Below are 25,958 nucleotides of genomic sequence, written 5' to 3'. Positions count from 1 at the left end.
TCAATGCATTGGGCAAAACAAGAAATAATACATGTTTCATATTGTCTCCCTTACACTGCAGTTTCATTTAATTAGCTGCTGAAACAACCGACTGAAAGCTTTCTGTCTGCCTTGTTGTTTGAATCATGAATTTTAAAGACTTTTGAGAGAATGACTCAGGAGGTGAAACAGCGGGATTTCTGATGTTATTTATAAGCTCTGTACTGGAAACTATTTCAATGTCTCCAGCCATGAAACTTGGGCAACTTAGCCTGTAATTTCATCATTTGAGACTAAATGACAGGAGACAAAATGCTGTCAGTGCCCACTAAACAGCAGTGACATTCTCCATTGTCTCCACATACTTGAAAAATGGGTAATGAAATAATACACGTTATAGCCAGCTATCAACTACAGGTTGTCCCATGAAAGCAGAGGTAAATATGTGTGCTAAAACACATGCAGGGAGTTCCTACAAAAATTGGGTTTTTGTAAGTGAAATTGTTCTGAAGATTGCTCATAACTGAGGGCAGCACAGAGAATCAGGCAGCACAGCCAGAATCAACCGGCACAAGCAGTGAGATGCCCCGTGGGGCTGTGGCACTGGGGATGTAGTTTCCCAGTAAGCCCATGAGAAACAGGAGTATAACTGTAGTAGTTTTAATGCCTGACCATTTAGGATGTGAGATGTTGCTGGGATTTAGACAGACAAAACAAAAAGTGGAATAAGAAACGTTATTCCTGTTCAAATCTATATTTTTCTTTGATAGCTCTTGGACACATACCCTTTTGAGGAAAAACCATGTGTCTCCTCACCTCTTCCCTGCAGTTTTGACCTTTAAAAATGTTCAGGACAGCAGTGCTCTGCTTATGAAAAGTGAGAGCCTGTTGATTCTGTTATTGCATAGGCATATATGTAACCCCATCCCCCCATTTCACAGGGTATGTGGGAGCACGAAAGCTGAGTTAGCTCTCTGGTGTAAGCAGGAGAATGCTTATTTTATACTTCCCTGGTACACAGAAGTTTCTAGCTACATAGAATACTATGCTGCATCCCTTTGCCTATTTTCTTCTGAGTACTTGGTATAAAGAACATATATGTATGTGTTTTATCGAATCTTCCCTTACTGCTGAGGCATTGTGGTTTTTTGTATGCTCCTGAGTTGGTGCCGTTATTGTTAAAAAGACCTGAGATCGGAGTCCATTTGATAGTCAAGGAGTTTATATGTTTCTGAAGGAAAAAAGAAATGAAAAAAGCAATCTGTTTTGTGGTCAGGAAAATTAGTGCAGAAATGAAAGTAAAGTTTCAGATCAGATATTTGTATTTGCGTCTCACTCTCTGCAGTTCTTTTTGCAGATTTGACATTAAGATGGAGCTAGAAGATGTAGGCACTTGGAAGATGTCGTGTACAGGTGAAAATAATCTTGCAAGGCTTTTCTTTGAGCTTCATGTACTTTTGGAAACACTGAACAAAATATCCTTTCTGGAGGCATTTCTGACTTTGCTGTTAGAAGGTAGTATAGCTTGCTCAACAGGGCACTAGTCTAAGCTCGGATGTTTAGCATTTATTTCTTTCTCAGCAGCTGTGAGAAAATGGATGTGCCATTTCATCTCTGCATGCCTCTCTTACCCTGCAGTCCCTGTGGTCTATTTAGAGTGTATGCTCTTCTGAACTGGAGTCTTTTTTTTTTTTTTTGGAGAGGTAAATATACTGTGTGAAACAGTGGAGTGGCAATTCTGTCATCTCCTCTAGGGATTGCTGTGAAATGAGATCTAAAAAAGTTACACATTTCTTATACATTGTGTTATTTATTAGCATATTAACTTCACTATATATGGCAATGTACATATAGAGATCATGGAGGTCAGTATCCTAAAGATCCAACTCTAGTATTGAAGACTCAACACACTCAAGAGACCTGACACAAACAGTAGTATATGAAAGATTCATTGAATTTCTGTGTTACAGAATTCAGTTGAAAGCAAAAACAGCTGGGAAGCCATTGGTAGGGCAGTACAGCAGACATGCTTACTACATGACTTATATTGGACTTCATTTGGCAATTACCAAATTACCAAATACCAAAAATTTATTTGGTATATAAAACAAAAATGAAAACAAATGTAGGGAGAAATGTAATGCAAAACATTTTGTACTGAAAAATTACCTAGTAGATATTACATGTTTCCCCCATTGAAGATACCTCAGTTTTTGTGGAAGCTGTCTGTGCTCATAATCAGTAACTAATTTTTGAGCCATTTCACAAATGAGAAATAATTTTAAAGCTTAAATGTCTGTCCATAGAGTCCAGTTCCAGTGATGACTAGTTACAGCAGTGTATATCAAGGGGCAGTAGTGTGCCTAGCTGATTGACAAAAAGCACTGGTCATAACTGACACACTCATCATTCATTCTGGGATTCATTCATCCTTTTATCTCAATAGCAGTATCTCATCTAATTAAGTTAGCAAGAAAAAAATGTGGCAGACAGTTTATTAACGTGTGAAAAATTGCTGCTTGATGAAGATATGTTGTAAGACAGGTAAATATTCTGCTCACTAGCCAATTAATATTCACAGTGTGCATTTCCTGCTGAGATCAGAGCTAGAAAGAATTGACTGTTTTTCAGAATTCCTCAGTGTGTGTGTGTGGGTTTTCATCAAGATACTCTTGCACAACTGATTACTGAAAATACATTGTCACTATCAGTTACCAAAGCGGCTGCTTTTACCTGCCTTATGCAGTACATCAAACTGTTGTAAAATAGCTGGTCATGCAGAGATTCAAGAAATGAGTTCCAGACATGAAGGAGCAAAATGAGAATTGAAGAAAGTATTTATGGTATATGTGTTGGAAGAGATGTCTGAATTAGTCAAGGAATTGGCACCGGGGATAGCAGAATCAATCACGCAGGGTGGGTGAGGCTGTAAGGGATTTCTTGGGATCATCTGTCCAACCTTTGTGGATAACCTGTGCCAGTGTTCGACCCCTTTCACAATGAAAATTTAAAAAAAAAAAAAAAAAGAAAAGAAAAAGAAAAAGTGTTTTCTTGAGTACAGATGTGTTTTAATGTGTGCAAATTACCTTTTCTTCTGTCAGTGGGCACTACAAAGAGACTGGTTCCCTTCCTTCATGTATGCCCACTGTTGAGACCCCCCTGAGCCTTCTCCAGGCTGAGCAGTCACTTCTCTCTCAGCTTCTTCTTACAGAACAACTGCTCAAGGCACCTTGGCATCTTGATGGCTTCCATTGCACTCTCTCCAGCATGGAGCTCCATATGGATCAATAGATGATGTTCCTGGAGATGAGGCCCCTGGTACAGCAGCACAGAAGGTGGCAAGTGTTATTCCTGCTGCACGTGGTAACAACCATCTGGGAGCAGGGCATAGTCATGACAGTAGCTCAGGCACATCTCAAACAGAACTAATGGAAAGGTGGCAGGGTTTACAATGACAAAAGCAGCAGGTTGTTATGATTGGTTATTGCTTCTGGAAACAGCGACCATAATTCACATTAATAAAGTAAAAAGAAATTGACTGCTTTGGTGTAGTTGTACACCACTACTCTGTTTTTCTCACAGCTTCATGATGGTGAATCAATCTGTGAAGAAACACTTGCACTTGATGGCAAAGCTTGGAAGATGAGTGGTCTCAAAGGACAGTGAAGCACTTGTGGAAGGGAAAAGGAGAAAAATGGATTTATGTTTGAAGGACTGGCTGAGCAGTGTGTAGCAGGCCTGCAACACCTGGCAATGATATGTTTCCTAGAGGTGGGATCTGATCACAGGACACCTGCCTGCTGTGCAAAGGGGACCCATATGATCAATGATTTTGCCAGCTCAGAGGACACCAGCATCACCCCAAGCCCCTCAGTGCAGTCTGAGTTTTCAACAGGCATCTGGTCACAGGAGGGCACACGCTGGTTGTATGTTTTTAGAATAATTGCCTTAATGGAGTAAGTTGGACAAGCTGTGCTGCTTGGCTGTGTAACCTGAGGACAAAATCAGTTTCACCAGCAGCTTGCTCAATGCTCACTAATAGGTCACGTATAAGGAAATTATCGCAGGAGTAGAGAGCAGAAGAACAAAAAGGCAAAACCCCCACAACAAAGAACTCCAAAAGCCCAGACTGAGAAGTCAGAGGCATTGGCTGAGTGTTTGTGAGCATTTCCCACCGATGGCAGATGAGTGAGGCGGTGCCTCGCTGCCTCAAGGAGATCCCTACTGAGTCTGCTTTAGGCCCCTAAGCAAACACACGGTCCAACCCAGGAGGACTGTTGGCCTCAACATTTACCCAGACATGAGATTTTCTTCTGTGGCTCTAAGGGAGTCACAAATGGCCCTAAGTGGCAGCCTTTAGACAGCTGAAATGCATCACTCTGCTGAAGAGGGATTCCTGCCATCCTGTAATCAGTTATCTATGTAGTATCTTACTGAAACTGATTAATTATTTTCAGGTTTTGATTTTCAGTATTTTTGATGCATTTGAATAATGAGTACAGCATTTGGCAGCTGCCTTTAGCATTCCCTATTTTCATGCCATAACATTTACTACCTCCAGCTAAAAGCAGTTTCTCACTAAATTCCTTATTGGCCAGCAGTGTTCCTCATGTGATTTGCATCACTGTAAATGTGAACAGACTGAAAAAGGCCAATTAAAGAGGGTTGTTTGGCAAACATTCCCTTTTTCTTTATGGGTGTTCTTGCTCTGCAATCTGGAACAGAAGGAAAGCAGAAAAGAGCATAAGACGTCACAGTGGAGCATGGAGCCCATCACTGGTTTTTCTGTTTGTGAATTGGTTCCACTTGGAAATCAGAGTTATGTATCTCATGTATACCTGTGTAACACCTCCCATCTGAGGATTTTAAAGTACTTAACTAGACCATTCAACGTTCTTGTGAAGCTGTTGCTATCCGCTTTGTAGGTAGCTGGCATGGAGATGGGTAAATAATTTATTGGCAGATCTATGAGACATGGCTACTCACCTGTTTTTTCTTGACTGCTAGCTTATATAGCTTGCAAAAATAAACTTCCATTTGTTACTATATGTATCTGCTGTTCCTCAGGGAGTTTACACCATCTAAATAATAACAACAAAACTCTCCAGTGGGAAAAACAAAACAAAAAAAAGCACAAAAATAATTGGTAATTAGTGCCTTAAAATTTGTATGTAAGTGAATTTTTCTGATTTCTCAATAACTTTCAAACTTCTGGAAGTGACAAATTTGGCTACTGGGCAGATTTTGCTTGAGAAGAGTTAATAATACATTGTCTGTGTTGAATCCACTAAGGTCAGCCAGCCAATCTGCACTGAAATCTTACTGTCCAAAGCAGTAAGTAGAATTCTCTCCCTTTCACCTAAATTCTGTGGGATAACTGTTATATTTAAAGTATTTTTTTTTCCTGTTCATATATCAGAAAAAGGGCTGTGGGATCCCACTGGCTTTATTTAAGTAATCTGACATGACTTCTGTCTGCAGAGCCCCGCAGAATTTCCCTCTTCAAAGTCATTTGCACAGGTTGAACTCAATCTGGGACATGTGCTGGTGAAGGGGCAATATTCAGCATCTTCCCACAGCCTGGCGACCTCTGAAAGCCATAAATATCTTCTGGCAACTAACGTCAATATAGAGCACTCTCATAGTTGGAGAAGGAGATGTGAAAATTGTTTACAGTTATATCTGTGTCCCAGGGTGTTTCATGTCTAGAGGCTTGTGCTGGGTGCTCTACTGCATGCTTCTCTTGTACTCAAGGCCAAGAATACAGATTTTCACGTTTGTTTCTAATTACATAGGATGAAACTCCTTTCTTTGGGTCTTTTCATTAGTCTCGTAAAATGTTCACAGGTCACTGACTTCAATAATAGCCAAAGACTTTCAAGAGTCAGCATGGCCAGATCAGGAACTCTTCAATATTTTCTCTACTGACTGGCTTTGTAACAAATCCTTCTGCATGAGTTTTTACACAGTAACTGCTTGGCGTCAAAGTTACATCATTATCTTATTTTTATATCAATTTAGAGAAACAAATATTTCAACATTTTGCAGAGTTAAACATTACAAAGTAAACATATTTATATTTGTTCCATTCGCAGAGAAAAAAAGACACTACCCTCTAAGTTAGTAACTTCTATGATTAGTGGAACGTCTACTACAAATTCCAGGCTATTCATTTTTGCTGTGATTCTCATTAAAATGTTCAAAAATTATAATGGACTTGCCTCAGTGACTTAACTTGTAATGCTTCTGTAAGGCAGAATTCCATTAGTTAAAGGATTTATCATAGCTCAATTACTTCATGATTGCCAATATTTAACATAATTCAGAATAAAATTTAAAAAGTGAATATGAGTTGACATAAATTGAATGTTACAATGATTGGAACATAATTCAGAACCTGTAACAAACCCATAAACTTGGGTAGGACTGCATCAATTCAAGTCAATGGTAAATAAGTTTCTTGAGCAAGAAGAGCCTCTTAGATGAAATCACAAAACCATGTAAGCATATGTTGCAGCCTTTGGTCTTTCTGCATATCATGTCTTATGAAGGGATCTTCATATCAGATGGAAAAAATCCCTTTTGTTTTCCTTCTCTCTAAAAGAGTAGTGAAACAAGCAGTCTAGATTTGTTCCCATTACAACAGGAGTTACACAGCAAGAGCTGGACTATATCCTGGATGACTATGAGTGATCAAAAGCTATGTACTATAGGAAAGTACAGTTATATTGTAAGAAATTCTTCTTTCATTCTCATCAAAGGCTTCATGCATCTCAGAGAAAAAAACTCATTATAGCAAGTCTTATGAACGCATGTGAATTTATCAAAGCCCTCATCATCTGATGCTGATTTTCCACTGCTTGTAACTAAAGATATGAATAATTTATTTATTTCTTATTTATAATCAAACAGTCCTGATTTTTTTTCCATAGTACTTAATATAGTAGGAGTAATTTCAGTCTGTTTCTGACTGTGGCCCATAGCTCTTACTCTTTAACTCATATCAAAACTTGTTTTCTCTGCTCTGTGAACATCCAAGGAAAAGAGGCTTTTGTGCTAGCAACTTCCTACACAGAGAGCTGCACGCTTTCTATGCCTCAGCATTTTGCAAGGTAAGTGAATCGAGCCCAAGAAATTACAAGCAGGGAATCAATGTGGTGTTGGCAAATACCACGTTTACTTATTTTCTGAATTTTAGGTAAAGTTTTCTTATGATGGGAGAGTCGTTTACAGTAATATAAAGCAAGTGGAAGCTGATAAAATGACAAGAAGATGGAAGCTGTGTGTGGTTTTGGACTCCTCAACATGTGAGATATGGACGTACTGGAGAGAGTCCAGCAGGGCCTTGAAGGTGCTGCAAGGCCTGCAGCCCCACTCCTGTGAGAAGAGGAAGAGAGACCTGGGCCTGTTCAGCATGGAGCAGAGGAGGTTCTGGGGGACCTCATCAGTCTACATAAACACCTGAAGGGAAGATGTTAAGAAGGCAGAGCCATGCTCTATTCAGTGGTGCCCAGTGCCAGGACAAGAGGCCGTGGGCACAGAGTGGAGCACTGTAGGTCCTTCTGAGCAGCAGGCAGCACTGCCGTGCTGTGCGGTGTCAGCGCTGGCACAGGTTGCCCAGAGGCCCTGAGGTCTCCTCCTCTGGGGACTGAGCCCCGCTCTGGGTGTCTGTGCTGGAGCAGGGATGAGCCAGATGGCCCAGAGAGTCCTGCCGGCCCCAGCCATCCTGGGGTTCTGGGATAAAAGCAGAAAGAAGAGGCAAGGATAGCGAACTCAAAGTGAATTAATAGCAAGGAGAAAGGTTGTCAGGGTGAGGCAGTGGATGCTGGACCACGTGGAGGAGGGCCGGAAAGAGAAGTGACAAACACCTCACCAGTGTCTGTGCTGCAGTGTCTGTTGGACAGCAGCTCCTTCCACTTCTCTTGCTCTCATTCTTCTTTAAGTGACTTAAGTGACTTGATTCCTCACCAGCAGTATTTGTACTCCCTGAGCCCACGCTGCTTGAGGAAGCTCAGACCTTTCTGTGTGCCAGAGGGAGCCATTTGTGCCTGACTAGGAAGAGCCATGGCTTCCATTACCCAACTTGCATCTGCCCCTGGGTGACAGGGAGTCTTGACAGCCACAGTGATGTAGCGTGCTGGGTTATCTCAGGTGATCTGGAAAACTGCTCTGAAACAGCACATCATTGTGGTGAACTGAGACTCGTAATCAGAACCAAAAAGCTTTTCTGGCACAGGTCACAGCAAAAAAAGGACTCATAACTAACCATAACTAACCAACTAATCAACGGAGTAGGCATAAGTATTGATACGAGGTCTCATGACTAAAGAATTCTGTGGAATTGAGAACTGAAGGAAGTGCTGCTGTGTGTGAGTTATTGTATGGATTTTCTTGATTGGACTCTGGTAGTCTTAGATGGAAATGGATGCACATTGTTACAGGGGGAATGAATCTCTCTGGGGAAGTGCAGCTTTCTCCCGATGTGAAGTTATGTTGCCACATGTAGACTCAGGTCAGCTAACATAAACCTACAAACAGCACATGCCATGGCTCTGTGCAGTTATTATATGGAACTTTATACAGTTGTATGTGGATTTAATAATAAGCAGTGCAGAAATGGATTCAAGTTTTATTGTCTGCTTTAAATATTTGTATTCCTATAATGGAATATTGCCCATTTTTCTCGGTAGGTGCCAGCTTGCGTGATGACCTCAGTAAATACTTCTGGTTTCATCATTCTCAAGGGGACACGATGACAGTTCAAGATCCAAAACAGATGAATCTCTGTGCTGCTGTTTGGGCTGTTGTCTCCTATATAATTGCTGACATGGAAGAGATGCTGCCAAGGTAATAAAGAGTCAAGAGAGAAGATTTCTGTTCATCAGTGAAGACTGTGAGTCCCCATGTAGACACGTGATCTACAGCTGTGGGAAATTCCTTTTTTCACCCTGATTTTGCACATTATTTTGTCTGTTTTCTCCAAAGCGTATACTCTCTTACACACTCCTGGTTCTTTTTGCTGTTTTAACGTTTTCCATTTATGATTTTCACAGTTACCTGAATACTTCTAAAATTTCTGATGAAAGTATGGTATCTCTTTGGTATGATGAAGTAATCATTTGTATGCAAACTGATCATTTGCAGCAGAAAAAATACAACAAAATAAATTTGCCGCATCAGAATAATCATTGTGTTAGTACATATTTATGGTTTTATTTTCTGTCTTTCAGCCTGTGTATTCAAAAGATGTGCAATTAATCTTTTCTTCTTTCACTTTTAAGGTAATAATGTGCTTTTTGGTCCCAGAACAAATTTATCTCAGCTGTTTTAATAGTAATGTATGGTAGAATGGTCAAATTGGTAAAATAGCATGGCTTTTAATAGTTCACTCAGTTCCTGCTGTTAAATCATATTAGAAGTTACTTCATGAAAGACTCAGATAAACCAGGATAGAGGATAGGAAGTCAGTAACAGGATGTCCAGATCTGTAGACAGCAGCAGCTCCCATGTCTCTTTGGTCACCTCCCCACAGAAATCTGTGCCTTGTTCTCTTCTTTCTGATGGAAAACTCCCCACAGAATTGCATGTGGCAATTTTTCTCTGAAACTGATGATATTCCAGAAAAAGCCATCCAAGTTGTGATTGTGACCTTCACTACCTGCCAGCTGATGTCCAAACGAAGCGTAAAAGCAGATTTTGATTCCTGCTGCTGGAGACATTCTCAGAGCAGCCCTCTTTGCTGGGGTCCCCTGCTCTGCTGGAACAAAGGCAAGAGGACCCTGGCACCTCTTTCAAGGAAGAATTAATGTGAGAATTTAATTCTTGCTTTTGGTTGGTTGTTGTTGTTTTGTTTTCCTGCTGAAAGATTATGTGTATTCAAACTTCGAGAGGTGTCAAGAGATAAGATGTGACTGCTGTTGGGGAATGTTGTGGGGCATTTATTTCTTTTCATTTCTGTGTGACATGGTGATTTCTTCTCCTTTTAAGTTTTGCAACAGGCAGCCTTACTGATGTAACCAAGTGTTGCAGTCTAATCAACGCAAAACAGCTAATGTAACAGAGTGTTAAACTGAGTGGCAGCCCATCTCTGGTGCTGTTTATGAGTTCAGTAGTTGAGCAATAGCTTAGTGATGAGCCACTCATTTTTATGGAATTAATAACTGTGATACCTGTTTACCACGATAAACCCCCTAATAGTGGCTGTACATCAACTGAATTAAATATTTCAATTTTCCTTCAAATCATTTCAGGAACATAAGGGGTGCCTAGAGATATCCTGCTATTTTTTTTTTTTTTTTTTTGAAGAAATATTATTTAAAGAAAGATAGCAGAAATTTCCTCTGCTTTCAAGGCGTGACAAGTGTTTGTTTTTTCTTACTTACATGACAAAAGTGTAGCTAGTGGTGCGTATCATTGATGGACCCTCAGCTGCCTCTGAATGCAGCCTTTTGACCTTCACAGATATTACTGGGTGCCTCTTCATTTTTGTTCTAAATCCTTTTTCCTTGAGGTATGGTGCTCTGCACATCAGAGGTTCAGGAGAGTTTTCAGTGAAATTATATTTGTTGTTACAAGTCTTCACATGTGCTCAAACCTCAAAACAGGCTTTATTTGTGTGTTTTTTTCCTCTATAGGTGAATTGGACAGTGAGGTGGTTTGAGAACTGGCTGACTGGCAGAGCATAGAGGGTCATTGGTGGTGCAGAGTCCGGTTGGAGGCCTGTAACTAGCGGTGTTCCTCAGGGGTCGGTGCTGGGTCCGGTCTTGTTCAACATCTTCATCAATGACCTTGATGAGGGGATAATGGCCACCCTCAGCAAGTTTGTGATGATACGAAGTTGGGCAGATTGGCTGGCACGCCTGAAGGCTGTGCTGCCATTCAGCAAGACCTGGACAGGCTGGAGAGCTGGGCAGAAAAAAAACGGATGAGGTTTAACAAAAGCAAATGTAGAGTCTTGCATCTGGGGAGGAATAATTGCATGCACCAGTACAGGTTGGGGGATGACCTGCTGGAGAGGAGCTCTGCGGAGAGGGACCTGGGTGTCCTGGTGGACGACAGGTTGGCCATGAGCCAGCAGTGTGCCCTTGTGGCCAAGAGGGCCAATGGCTTACTGGGGTGCATTAAAAAGAGCGTGTCCAGCAGGTCGAAGGAGGTGATCCTCCCCCTCTCTCTGCCCTGGTAAGGCCTCATCTGGAGTACTGCGTCCAGTTCTGGGCTCCCAGTACAAAAAAGACAGGGATCTCTTGGAAAGAGTCCAGCGGAGGGCCACGAAGATGGTGAAGGTCCTGGAGCATCTCTCCTATGGAGAAAGGCTGAGCGAACTGGGTCTGTTCAGCCTTGAGAAAAGAAGACTGAGAGGGGACCTTATCCAGGTCTATAAGTATCTAAGGTGTGGGGGGCAGAATGGCGAGGCCGGACTCTTTTCAGTGGTGAGTGGAGACAGGACAAGGGGAAACGGCCGGAAACTGCAGCATAGGAAGTTCTGCACAAATTGTGCAAGAACTTCTTTACAGTGAGGTGACGGAGCACTGGAACAGGCAGCCCAGAGGGGTTGTGGAGTGTCCTCTGGAGATGTTCAAGACCTGCCTGGATGCCTACCTGTGCGACCTGCTATAGGGAACCTGCTTTGGCAGGGGGGTTGGACTCGATGATCTCTGGAGGTCCCTTCCAACCCCTACAATTCAGCAATTCTGTAATCAAATTCTTAAATGCCTCAAGTCAGATCTTTTGATGTCTTTGGAGTCAGGAATGCTCTCTGGAGAAGAGAACAATGCTGCCGTATGTGCGTTGACTCCACAGTACATCCCCAGATGAGCTTGTTGGCTCGTCGATTAAATAAGCCTTAAAAACTAGGGTCATCATGCTCCTGATGAAAATTGAACCTTCATAGCAACTTTGGATGCATAGAAGACCTGCAGAGCAGATGTAAAATCAAAATCACAATCTTTTTGTTATGTTAATGGTAAAATTAAAACATGTTTCTTGAATTGAAAACCAATCTTTTTTTTCCCTAAAAAGCAGGGTTTTATTAAAATAATAATCATTTTGATTATGATCTTTTTGATCTTTTTGACTCACCTGTTCTATTTGGTCTGACTTGTAACAGTTCTCAGATCTTAAGTTTCTCGTGCTCGCATTATTCTCCTGATGTCCTTTCTCGTTGAGATGTACCTCTCAAAAATTTCCATAACGGAGAGATGGCAATGAATTTCTTTCCCTGTGGGCTTTTGTACTCGCTGTGCAACAGCTCATCTTAATCCGCACTCAGTGTAGCAATTATGCTTTTCCAATAGCTGGCAATTTAACATATATAGTGTAGTCAATTTTTGGTTCATGAACACTTCTTAAGTGATCCAGGTATAGCAACATTACTTCCTACTTGTATACCACTACAACACTGTTGTCTTACCTTAGCTGAGGAAGTAGAAGCTGAAGATGTTATTTCTATTACTATTATTGTCAGCATCAGCTGTCATAAATATGTGCTTTCAGTAAGTATTTTGATGACATTCTAAGATACGGACACCACGTGTATGTTTCCCTCTGATAAAATAAAATACTGTCAGCTTTGGACTAGATAGGTTTTTTGCCTGAAAAGGTCTGTGAGCTTAGAGCTGAAGAAAAGAGCAGTAGTATTGAAATACGTGTCAAAAAATTTCAATTTCAAATAAATATTTTCCTGAAGGTATTACAAATCTCTCACATCCGATGAGAAGGGAGGCCCCTGGGCAGGCTTCCTGTTTGCTACAACACAAAGCTTTCAGACATAGTTACGGAGGGACGAGTCAGATACATAATTCGTTTAGCCGACTAGATGATAGCACAAGTGCTGATGAAAAATCTCTTTTCAATCCTACACAATGTAACATAGGTAATTTTGCCAGTAATAAAAGGCAAAATACGGGATCAGAAAGCAAGTTGCTGGTTTTGTTCTTCGTATGTCAAAGCATTATTGGAATTTCAATCCCACAAGATTTTTACCTCCTCTAAAATAATTAAAAGCAAAGAGAGCTATTTCTTGGTACAAGGAAACAGCTTCTTCTGCTGTTACGCTGCAAACATTTCTGGCTGTATATTTAGTTAGTATGCTCCCCCCATAACAATTTGAGACTCTTTCATTTGCCATGAGTAAATATCAAACCAATCTTGATATCTATATCTGTCTCATGAAATATACATACCATCTAAATGTGCCCAAATGATTAATTTACTGCTGCGTAATGATTAGCATAAAAATCTCATCATTGCACAGGATAGAAATGTTACCACTAATTGCTGGTTGAAGTGAACAATGTTTTCTGCATAGAAATTAATGATGCGTGCATCACAGCTCACTCTTGAATGGGAAAATTCAAGACTTTCTGGAAGAAAAACTTCTTGATTTTTTTTGTTCTCTTTTCTGCTAAATATGGGAGCCTGATCATCTATCATAGAATCATAGAATTGTTTGAGTTGGAAGAGAGCTTGAAAGGTCATCTGGTCCATATGCCCTGCAGGGATGTCTACATCTACATCTAGTGCTCAGAGCCCTGTCCAGCCTCACCTTGACTGTCTCTAAGGAAAAGGCATCCACCAAATGTGTTCACCATGTGTGTAATGGAAAAAAGTAATATTTTGTCCATAGTTACTTCTGGAAGCTCCAAACCATTTGCATGAAGATTTGACCAGCTATGGAGCAGCGACTTGTAGTTACAATTGTTTCATAAATATGTTGTACAAACACCTGGTGGAAGACTTCAGATATCTCTCTTCTTATTGATCTTGTTGGCACATGGAAGAGGGACCTTCATGACAACTTAATATTCTGCGCTGTCTTTGGCTTGTAGTTTGGTTTCACTTTGAACAGGCCAGCCTTCTTTAGTTTATGTTATATTTTGATTTTCCAAGTCTTTTTGGTGTTCCATTCTGTCTTCCTCAGTGTCTGTATGGTTATATGGGTATTAGAAAAGATTGCCTGACTTCCAAAGTCTGCATTTTTTGTGCCTTGGGCCTCAGAAACTGCAAAATGCAATTGAGATGACTCTGAAGAGCACAAGGGTAAGAGCTCCATCAGGGCCTCTACTTGCTGATGTCCTTGGCCTGTGTTATTGGCAGGCAGAGCTTTGTGACAAGTGAAGTGAATCTTCATCACCACAGAACATTTTCTAAAGGTGAAAGACAGGGTATGGAATCTAAAGAGGGCAACTCCAGAGGATAGACAGCAAAGAGCAAGGCAACACAGAGGCCAGGACAGTGGCTTCAAGTACTGTCTGCAGCTTTGCAGGGTGAGTTGAGGAGCATTACTTGAATCTACCTCAGATTCACTAATAAATAGTGGCAGTGATGTTTATCCTACACTCTCATGCTTGGTGTAGCATGATGTAACAACACAGCATTAAAATTTATAATGCATGTAAAATGTAAGTTAATAGCAGAGTTGAGGTCCCATTGGAGGACAAGAACAAGACTTTAAGATGATTAGCCACTTCAGAATTCATCTGCAAAATGTGTAGTTTAGTAGTTACTATTTGCATTTACATTACTTGCATTATTTGCATTTGCATTACTATCTGCATTTGCTATTTATCATGACAAATAATAAGAAACATTTCTCCTCCTGATAATGCTGCTTTGAAGTAGAAATTGGTCATTAGGCATATCTGTTTTAAAGTAATGCTGCTTTGAATCCAAGGAAGATATGGGGCAGTTGTGCATGGTGCTTTTTATATATTTAATTTCCCAGCTCTGCACTGTGATGTTGCAGATACTCTTTCACAAAGTCACCACAGCCTACAGGTGATTTTTCAGTATTATTGTGGGAAGTCATTTCTAATGGGCAAAGAAGGGAAGTCAAGTGGTTTTCCAAAAGCCACACAACCAGACAGTCCTAAATCTAATTTTGGTCACAGAAGTTCCAGTCTTTGCCAGACTGTGCAGCCTATCAATGAGATGTGACTTTCTTTTTATTTTACGATCCTTTTGAAGCTCAAGTGTAATATTTTGCACAAGAGTGACATTTTTGAGTCTGGACTGCAAATTCAAGAGAGAGAAATGAGAAAATTACTGTATTTTTTCCCATCAGCTAACAAAGTTACTGACTTCTGGAAAGAAGGCATGGAGATCTAAACTCTTTTTATGAATCTTAAAACATATTCAAAAATACCTACACCAGTTTCCATCTTTATGCATAACACAGAAAAGCTTTCTTATCCTGAAGATTACATCTTCATTTCTACTTGTTTTCAAAGTATGCATTTCACCTGCAGAATTTGCCAAAAAATATCTGGATTTACAGAGTGACAACTTTATTCTTTAGTCTTAGTGGGAACTGAGATAAAAATGCCTGCGTGCATCTTGATCAAATCCTGTGCGTGCACTGAATATCTGAGAGTCTTGCAAACTGTGATTTCTCTGAGGTTCTTTGTGGCTTTCATTATAATTTTTGGAATATTTGCACTTTACTTTTTTGCATTCAATATGTTGCTAACCCTAAATCATCTATACCCCTGCTTTTTCTGGGGACATTACATCAGTGATACAGCTGCAGAGATTTCATACCTTATTGCCTATACTTAAAAGCAGCTTTCTCAGTTCTTTTACAAGTCATCGTGTTTGGTTTTTTTTTTGCTTTAAACTTCTATTACGAGGACAGAAAATGATCACAGCTCGTAATATAAGACACAAGATAGAGAAACTCGTGATTGCTCAGAAATAGATAACAAAATATCTACATTTTTAATACAAACTCCATGCTGTTTTTTTTGTACCTGTTATCCAGTTTTAGCTCATCAGTCAATTGAATTTAATGAAAAGAATTACTAGAGAGTGAGTCATGGGACATTTAGGCTTGTGGAGTTTAAAAGGCATAAAATCACTGTGTAGTTTCTGAATGGAAGTAAAATGTTGAGTGCTTTACCCCTCCAAATTGCTTATCACAGGAGCAGAGGAGGCTATAAATATCTGCAGAAAAGTGCACGCTTCTCTTCAGCAGCAATTCTCAGTGCTGAGTTCTGCATAGCATTTATTTTAAGCCGGTACAATGTAGCCTGAACCTTTAACATGAAATGTTGAGAAGGAAATCCACAGTAGTTGTAAATTCCTATATGCCTTTTTGGAATGGTAAACAGGATATTGCTTTGCTGGGAAGTGAGCTTGCATTTAATATTGCTCTCCCTCTAAGCAGGAGTCCTTTTGACTATATGGCAAGCTTATTGGAAGGGTAAGTGTGAGCAGTAGAAGTAATTACTTAAAAAATTTTGACTTGTTAGATCTTCATAAAACTGCATTTCTATGTATAAATACCTTTAGCTACTGAATAGGCGAAGTTTGTTTTTGGCGTGTGCAGCTGTTGAAACCCAGCTTTGTTCATCTCGTAAACAGGAGTGTTTCTGGATGTGTAAGATAAGATAAAATATTTCAGCAAACTCTTTCAGTACCATATGCACTAAACAATAAACTATCAGTGTTTTAAAAATGAGTCTGTTTATTGTCTGGAATAGATTTCTAATAGTAAGGAGGATTCATTTGGCAAGTTGATAGAAGGAAGCAGACTCAGTTGAAGGAAATCTACAATTTTAATTAAAATTCCTCTTCAGATTTGCCACACTAGGCATTTACATGAACTGAAAGGCCAAATTAGGGCAAATATGCATGTACTTCTCTGGTGATCAAACTCCCAACAGTGTCTGTTGGTATCATCAGGGACTGCTCTGTAGGAGACTGTAGGATTATGAGTTTCTTCATCCCCTACAGAATGGCTGGATTGGAAGAGACTTTATAGAACACCTTGTTCCAGCCTCCTGCCATGGACACAGTGGGTATTCTGTTTCCAGCTGCAAGTACTATGTAAGCTTGACTTCGTGAAGTGAGAGCTAGAAGCGTTTATTGAAGAGAAATGCTGTGCCTGACCCCACATCTTTGCATTAGAAACAAACAATGAACAAACAAGCTCAGCTTCACATGCCAGCCTGGGTGACTGCACTGTCCGTTGGTCCAATGGATGCTCACTCTGCAGCTGGAGAAAAGAGAGCTGAAAGTCCTTCCATGCAGCTAATGCAGGATCACCATGGAGCTCTTTCTGCTTAGTTACTAGGCACAGACTCCCTTTGAATCCACGGTGCTGAAATGAGAGTTTTCTTGCCTGGCAGCCATGTGGAGGTGAATATGACTTTTGTTTCTCCCTCTCCAAATGGTTGAAGTTCATGAAGAGCTCAGGGTCACAGCTCTTTTTTTTTTTCCTCCCAAATAGCTTGAATTATAGTTCAAACTGCAGTACTTGTGTGTGTTTTAAACTTGGGTGTGCAATGGATTTGTAATATATAGCGTTGTCATCACACTGTGAAATCACTGAAGTTGAATACTTTTCATGTTCCATATCTCTGCGTTTCAGAACTGTGTCTAAACAAGCAGGAACAGGAATGGCTGTCAGTGGAGTGCTTGACGGTATCTTCAAAGCAGAAGAGCAGAGTAAACATTTGCTGTGTGTGCTCTATGAGGTGTCAATGAAAATTTTATCCCTCCCGTCCACATCTGTGAAGTGATGGATGGGGAAAACCTGACTTCTATATTTCTGATGCTGTTAGTCTTAGAGTTGCTGCTGCAGTGCTTCTAAATCTATTTGAGGTGTAAGATTATACGAGACATCAGGATTTGACAAACTTCAGAGAAGCTGCAAACGTACCAATGTTGTTTATTGCACAGTGTTTATTATCCTTTAAAACAGAAATGTCTGAGTTTTGCACTGTCTGCAGAAACGTTTTTACTGACCAGCTGAAGTTTTGAAAGATCTCTGTGAGGTTGGTGTTGTAAAACAGCAAAATGAAATGAATTCCTGTGTTTTTAACAATATCAATTTTAGGCCCTTCCATGGAAAAAGATCATCAGCACAGTTTAAAATAATTGTAGGAAGAGTTCCCAGTGTTCCATCAATTTACACTGGCTTAAAATACAATGAAATGAAGATTGCAGCTTCAGATAAGCATCGGTCACATCGGTACGAATTACTTTAAAAACAGTTGTAAATGTACACAGATGGCATTGGGTGTTCAGAACTCAAGCAGGGAAAGCAGTTACATTGGATTTGTTTTTTTTTCCTGAAGTTATTGTGATTTCTTCAATATCCCCCTGTTGCCATTAATCCCCCACATTCTAACAAGCTCCAAATTTACTGCCATGCTGTAAAAGTTTGCTTTCTGACCACTTTTTTCCTTTAGGATCAGCTCCGTCTGGTGGTTTTCACTTAAAACAATAAACCAGAACTCCCAAGCCCTATCCTGACTGTGTAGCCATCGTGCTGGGTGGTCTTGGCACACCCTACAGGTATGACTCCTGTGCAGATGTGTTTTGTGAAAAGCTTAACAAGGTGTATTTTCTAAACTGGATGCTGTCAAAAGCATGGGACGCTTTTTGTTCTAATGAGGCATCTTTTGTCCTTGGTCATAACCTGAAAGCAGCTGAGGTTTTGGCATCACATAATTATGCTCCATAGGTGAGTTAACCTTACAACTAAATAATACTTCAGCTTGACTGGAATCTGAATACCATTGTGGCCCTACTTTGTTGTGACTGATTCATGGTCTGGGATGGAAAACACAGAATTTGATGGTTTTTTGACCTTCAAACAAATGAAAACTTGGAGTTGTGGAGCATTTTCTGTTGGTTAAAAAAAAAATGGATTCTTTGTATGTGAAATTGTAGACTTTTGCCTTTAAAGTTCCACACAGAGACTTCTAGAAAATAACATCATGAGGAGAGAATAGCAATGTTTAGTACAAAACCCATCATGCATAGTAATACCATGAGACTGTAAAGAAGTAATATATCCCAAAGTTAAAGTGTTGTGTTTTTTTTTTTTTCCCCTAGAATGAGAGTTAGCACAATAAAACTGTAATTTTAATAAAATGTCTTATTTGTTCTTAACACGTTTTCTTATAGCTGCATGAAATGAGCCTTACTGGAGTAAATTCAGAGAAGACTCTGCAAATGCAAATAGGTTACACCCTTCTGCATTATCTTGAACAGAAATACACAAAGAGCTCACACACATATTCTGCTTCTGTTCATGGTGGTTACAGAGCCTTTAGTACAAATAATTAGGAGTCATCCCTCATAAAGCACTAACAAGTTAGTGAAATGTCAGAGGATTTCCCTCTATGTTCAGTTTCATTACAGATTCTTCTACTTTCTATTTTCTTAGTAGATACAATTAATGACACTGAAGACTTCTCAGGGTAGAAAATTAAAGTGAGAATTTGGCTTAAGAAGAGTGTTTACTGATAACTCTGTTTTCAAGCTCCCAAATACATCAATTGCTTTTTCACCTGTCAACCCCTGGCTCCAAATTTGATACATGGTATTAACTGCATCACTTTACTAAAGGAAATTACAGAAAAACTTAGTTATATAAAAGTGTTCTTTGAACTTTAAGGTGAAACAAGAACTCTGTCTTTAAGATGACTCACTGCCTTCAAATATTTTTTCCAAATACTTTCTTTAAAAATTGATTTTAATTTGTGTCACAGACACTATGCATGCCCACGATTCACTCATCTGGAAGAAAGCAGCACAAGGAGAATAAATTGCATGCAATGGATCTGAGATACTGCTCTAAGCTGGAATAAGGCTCTGGATTTCAGAAACCACTTCAGTTTGCCAGCAGTGACCACCAAAAACAAGTTAGCGTCGGGTGTTCAAGGAATGAAAACCACATTTGTGCCTTGTGTTTAGTGTGGAAGAAAACTAAACATCCTTAGAGAAGTGGGATGTATAAGGTAAAATAACAAGAAGAGCAAGTGGCAAGATAAAAAAATTCTTAGTGTGCCCATATACACAGCACCGGGATACCTGGAGCACTCCCCTTTTCTCATGGATGGAAAAAATAAAGAAACTGTAGACCAGAATGCCTACATTCAGTACAAATGTATGAAAAAGTAAGACATTTGAATCCAGGAAATACTCTGGTTGCCTCAGATGTTGTTACAGGACCAAGACCTGAGTTGGCTGATGTCAGGCTTGGAAGTTTAAACCAGCTTTAAGCAGGTCTGTGCCAGCTGGATGGAAGAATTGCATAACTGATGGGTTCATTATCGTTCATCACCCAAGTAGGTGAAAATGAGCTGATCTCGGTGCACTTTTATTAGAATTTTGATTCAAGGAAAATTGGGAACAATCCCTGGTGCCAGAAGAACTGTTATATGAAGTTGTGGTTGGAAACTGCAGTGTGTAATACTGCTGTAGCAGGGCTTTTCATCTCCCTTTTTGCCTTTTCAGAGGATTGTTTCGTGCAGTGAGTTCTGAGTTTTTTTGTCAAGGTTTACTTTAAAGTTTGAAATTGATGGGCTTCCCACTATTTCCCTGAAGCAAGTTTTCTTTGCAATGAATCTTCTCAACAAACTTCTTTGGAGCTGGTACCTTACCAGTGGGATAACGCCGGCGGTCAGTGTGCTTGCAGAATCTTCAGACATGAGAAATCTGCCCTTTTGTCTTCTAGGGGAAAATGAAGTTTGTGTGACTACAGATGTTGGTGATTTATTTATATTGCGTGCAGTGATTCTTAATTGAAGAAAGAAAGGAAGAAAGTCCCGACTGCTTTTGTGCAACCTCAGCAGCATTGAGGCAATGACAGATGGAAGGACTGCTGTACGAGGCACAGGCGCAGTGATCTTCGCTCATCGTATTGCTGTGCTGTTTGCCTTCAGTATGTCACTAAAAATTCAATATCTCAATAACACATTCAGAGAAAGCTCATGAAATCCAAAGGGCCTCACCTGTCTCAAAAGAGGAGATTCTGAAATGTTCAGACTTGCCTGCCTTCCATCCAGGGGGTTTCATGTCACACTGTGGTTGCTATCTAATACTTCAATGTAAACAACAGGAATAAGACTGCATCAAAGATCGTTTTTACACTTTCATCTTAAAAACAAAGTAAAATAAAATAAAATAAAATAAAATAAAATAAAATAAAATAAAATAAAACTAAAACATTTTGACCATGGCTGAAACAAAAGACATGGCACAGATGAAGTGACATGCTCCCCGGCAGGAGAAAGGTGTGGTTCAGTGAGACAAAAGGAAAGTGCATGTTTTCTCACAATTGAAATTATCTGAGGATGTATCTTACAATCAATCTCCCCTCCAGAACATATGGATTCATACATTCAGGACAAATTAAATAACCAGCCCATTTGAATTTTAAAGAATAATGTGGTTAATAAATAGAGAAAAGATCAGGGAGCTATGATGTAGCAAGTCCTCTGAAAGTTTCTTAATGGCAGTTAATAAAACTTCAAAATCAATATATGACTTTCCTGGAATCTGACGTAAAGTCATTAAAATGGAAGAAATAAGATGCAAGCTGGTGTGCTTGCTAGAACTGAAACATTTGTGTCCTGGACACTTTGTGTCTGGGGATGAAGATGATCAAAATTTCTGTGAATTAGTGTTACACTAAATTCTGCAAACCAAAGGTTTTCACAAGAAAGTGAAAATCATTCCCTCAGTGTATCACCTTGACAACATGTTATAAAAGGTTGCATTCTCTTCCTGACTGGCTATAAAAGGATGGATGGAGTTTTGTTTTGTCTTGAGAAAAATTACTGCTGTCTCCTTTGTAACACATGGAAAGAGAAATGGCTGTCCATGGCACAAAGGCCAGCCTTCCCATGAGCGCTACATATTGGTTTCCATTGTTAAAAAAAAGGCTATTTCTAAAAACCTTTTATTTCCCACCTCTTCCCATCTCCTAGACCTGGCTACCAAAGCCCTACAAGTTCTCAAACCAAACACGATTGTAATGCAACAAGAACAAGCCCCAGCTGTTTTTCAAGGTTTGAAAATATTTTTCTTTCTTTGTTTAAACAGCTACCTCAACGCCAGGCAGCCTCTGTGTTTGAAGCTACTTATGGAAAGGGTCTCCTCTACATCTTCCAGTGATGCTTTCGGAGCATTTGATACTAATGATAATGTATTGGGGCAGCTTTGTGCTGTTCTGGTACAATGTATCATGGTTTCACTAGCAACTAGCAAAGCTCCTGATATTTCATTTTCAGAATTTTTTTTGCATTTTTTTATTCCCTGTGTTACTTCGTTTGAATTTGAATGATGACAGACAGCAAACACCACTTTACTCCTGATGGTCTTTGGAAAAAAAAATAGTATCAAGAAAAACAAGAGGGGAGAGAGAGACTGTCCCTTCGAATTTCCTACACACCAGTGCTGCTTGCTGGGTCTTGCATTTTGGCACAGAACTAGGGCTCAGAAGGGATTGACATTACTGGCATGCCTTGCTCCTCAGACTGAGGGAGCTTCCACTAAGCTGGGCAGAACTTTCTGCACTTTATTTTCCTTTTGAGTTTCAAGCTTGAAGAAACACCATACCCTGCAAAGAAAACTCAGTTATAAAATTGAGTTTTATAACTCAGAAGAGAGAGCTGTTTCTCTTGGCTTCATGGTGAAGATGAGATGGAAAAAGTAAGTTCCTCAGTGAATTTAGGTTGTTGCTATATATAGAGCTGGTTTTGTGTAAAGGCATAGGAGACTTAGGAAACCTGATAATGAAATATATGTGAAGGCACAAAGCCAGTTACATTCAATATGATTTCAGGTTTTATTGAGAAGACCCTATAATGTATTTCATGGAGTACTTAAAGCTAACAGTGTAATAAAGCCAGGCATAGAACTTAAATGCACACAGCCAGGCTAGCTGTGCTCATGGCCGATTCAAATGCCTGGGCTGGTGGGGCTTTCTCACCACAAGTTCTTGCACCAGTGCAGTGTAACATTCACACTAAAATCTCCAGAACTGAAGTTGGAATGAGTTGTATCCATTTAATGGTATCATCTGACCACTGGAAGTAGCTTATTTTTAACTGAAATCCATGTTCGCCCGAAATATGGCACTTGCTTGAAAAGCAAATTATAGGTTGGTGGTACTTCTGCATGGAAGTATGGTAGCAGGAATGGGTCCTTCCATTAGTCCTGAGACAGCCTGTGTGAGCTCTGTGACAGAGCAGTGGGTAAAGCCTTAGTATGAAGCGCAGCCATGTAAGACACCATCCCAGTCTGTCCGCTGGCTATCTCAAATATGTTCCTTGGTGTCACTTCTTTTCCAGCACTGGAAAAGGGGACATCAGTAGTTCCAGTGTTAAGGAGGAATTCAGCAAAGATACTTTGCAAATCCCTGTCTTTGTAAGGTGACGTTGTAAGATGTGAGATGTCCTTATACCTAATGTGTTTAAATACAAAATACAGATTTTGCTTGCAGGTGTATATTACAAAGATAATTGTGCTTTTCATCATTCCTTACTTTAAGTAATGGGTACGTACATGAGTGAGGGGAGAGTAGGGGGGATGTAAAGCCTGACGAAAATCAGAACATGCAATTCTAGAAGTACTAATTGCACAGCTTGCTTTAATTGAAATGCATTTTTATTTAAAAAAAAAAAAAAAAAACAGCAAAACAAGCAACAATAACAAAAAAAAAACAAACCACAGTTTTCTGTAAGCACATCAATGTAGGTCTACCCTTTGATTTATATAGAGGAAGGATTTAATTGAAGGTAGGCAGCAGCTGCTTTGATTGAGCTCATAAACATTTTTTCCATGTATAGAAGGCAGCACAGAAAATATATTGAGAAGTTCTTGAAAGAGAAAAACTAGCAGAGCCAGGCATTGTGGAAAGAAGTATAAAAGGGGAGCTAGAATGGACTTTATTCTTCTCATTCATTTAGTTCCCCAAACAACAGACTCTTGCTTTGTGGGAAAATAGTTAGGGTCTTCATTCCCTCCTGTGTAAGCAGGAAGGAGCTGCACACCATGCAGAGCCTTCAGCAGCAGCCCTGTGCTCCACTGGACCTGGGCTACATCTGGATGTGTTTTCTTATATAAATGAGAGGCAGAGAAATTCCCTCCTGCCTTCTGCATTTTACTTTTTCTCAAATCAAAGGTAATATGGACATCTCAGTGAAAACTAGGCTCAGATCACTGTGTTTAATAAAAACAAGCCCTCAGTTTTTCATTCTTATTGTACTTGTTCCTACAAATGCCATGGAAATTGCAGGATTTTTACTTCTTCCAGTTTCTTTTACAGTCCTTTGGAGTAGAAACAGAGCAGGCCAGTTTTGCATCCAGGCCTGGGGCCCCCAGCACAAGACGTGGAGCTGTTGGGGTCCAGAGGAGGCCACAAGCATGCTCAGACGGTTGGAGCACCTCTCCTAACAAGAAAGGCTTCTACAGATACCTCAATCAGAAAAGGAAGGTGCAGGAGAGCGTAACCTCCCTAATGAGAGAAAAAAAACAGCTGGTAAAAACAGATGAGGAAGGTGAAGTATGTAACAGCTTTTTTGCCTCCATATTCTCTGATAATGCTTGTCACACAGCCCTCAAATGTGTGGTTTTGGTAGGAGTGGATAGGGGAAGCAACATCCCTCCCGCTGTAAGCAAAGATCAGGTGACCACCTGAGGAATCTGAAGATCCACAGAATAAGTGTCCTGACGAGGTGAATCCTAGAGCCATGAGGAAATTAGCCAGTGTAGTTGCCAAGCCACTCTTCATGATATTTGAAAAGTCGTGGCAATCGGGTGAAGTTTCTGGTGACTGGAAAAAAGGCAACATCACACTTATTTGTAGGAAGCATAAAAGGGATGATCCTAGGAACTACCAATCTGTCAGTCTCATCGCTGTGCTGGGAAAGATCATAGAACAGATCCTCCAGGAACCAGTGCTAAGATACATGGAAGACAGGGCAGTGATATGGGAGAATCAGCATGGTTTTAGCAAGGGCAAATCCTGCTTGACCAACCTAGTGGCCTTGTATGACAGTGTCACTGCATCAGTGGTCAAGGGAAGAGCCACTGTGTCATCTATGTGGACACTGACATGGCCCCCTACAACGTCCTTCTCTCCAAATTGGAAAGATATGGATTTGGTTGGTGGACTGTTTGATGAATGAAACATCCCTGGATCGAGTCCAGAGAGTGGTGGTAAATGTCTGAGTGTCTCAATGGAGATCAGTGATGATTGGTGTCGACCCAGGGGTTGGTGCTGGGGCCGATACTTTTTAATATCTTCACCAATTACATTGACAGTGGGGTCAATTGCACCCTCAGCAAGTTTGCTGATGACACTAAGTTCTGAAGTGCAGTTGACACATCAGGAGGATGGGATGCCATCCAGGGACCTAGACAGGCTTGAGCAGTGGGCCCAGGTGAACCTCATGAGATTAACAAATCCAAATGCAAGGTCTTTCACCTGGATCGAGTCAACATCCACTATCAGTACAAGCTGGGGATTGAGGATTGAGTGCAACCCTGCTGAAAAGGACATGGGAGTACTGGTGGATGGCAAGCTGGACATGAGGCAACAATGTGCCTTTGCAGCCCAGAAAGCCAACTGTATCCTGGGCTGCATCAAAAGAAGTGTGGACAGCAGGGTGATGGAGGTGATCCTGCCACTCTGCTCTGTGCTGGTGAGGCCTCACCTGGAGTACTGTGTCCAGATGTGGAGTCCTCAGTAAAGAAGAGACATAGACCTGTTGGAGCACTTCCAGAGGTGGGCCACAAAACTGATCCAAAAGATGGAACACCTCTCCTATTAGGACAGGCTGAGAGAGCTGGGGCTGTTCAGCCCGGGAAGAGAAGGCTCTGGAGAGACCTGAGAGCAGCCTTTCAGTATTTGAAGGGGGCTTTAAGAAAGAAGGGGACAGACTCTTTAGCAGTATCTGTGGTGACAGAACAAGGGGAAATGGCTTCAAACTTAAAGAGGGGAGATTTAGACTGGATGTAAAGAAAACATCTCTTATAGTGAGGGTAGTGAGGCACTGGAACAGGTTGCCCAGAGATGTAGTGGAGCCCTGTCCCTGGAGACTTTCAAGGCAAGGCTGGATCAGGCCCTGGGCTACCTGACCTAGCTGTGCATGCCCCTGCTCATTGCAGGGGAGAAGAAACAGATTACCTTTAAAGGTCCCTTCCAACTCTAAGGATTCTGTGGTTCTAATTGGCATCTA

General features: G+C 40.5%; 1 protein-coding gene across 20 annotated transcripts in view; it reads left to right on the top strand.

Moving 5' to 3' along the window:
* CPQ (carboxypeptidase Q) overlaps positions 1-25,298 on the top strand; it is a 176,305-nt gene extending 151,007 nt beyond the window's left edge. For 4 of the 20 annotated variants that reach the window (XM_042808718.1, XM_042808728.1, XM_042808717.1 and 1 more), the window contains 2 exons: positions 8,670-8,826; positions 18,171-25,298. In XM_042808718.1, coding sequence (XP_042664652.1) covers positions 8,670-8,826; positions 18,171-18,234 — 221 coding nt within the window. In that variant the 3' untranslated portion in view covers positions 18,235-25,298. The other 16 variants (XR_006167099.1, XR_006167100.1, XR_006167103.1 and 13 more) reach the window with 16 other exon arrangements.
* The last annotated feature ends 660 nt before the right edge of the window (positions 25,299-25,958 follow it).

The sequence above is a fragment of the Centrocercus urophasianus genome, unplaced genomic scaffold, assembly GCF_019232065.1.
Source record: "Centrocercus urophasianus isolate 14NV4802_14NV808 unplaced genomic scaffold, USGS_Curo_1.0 seq_11, whole genome shotgun sequence".
Lineage (NCBI taxonomy): Eukaryota > Metazoa > Chordata > Aves > Galliformes > Phasianidae > Centrocercus > Centrocercus urophasianus.
The sequence above is the reverse complement of the archived record's forward strand: the minus strand, read 5'-3'. Positions and strand labels throughout refer to the sequence as shown.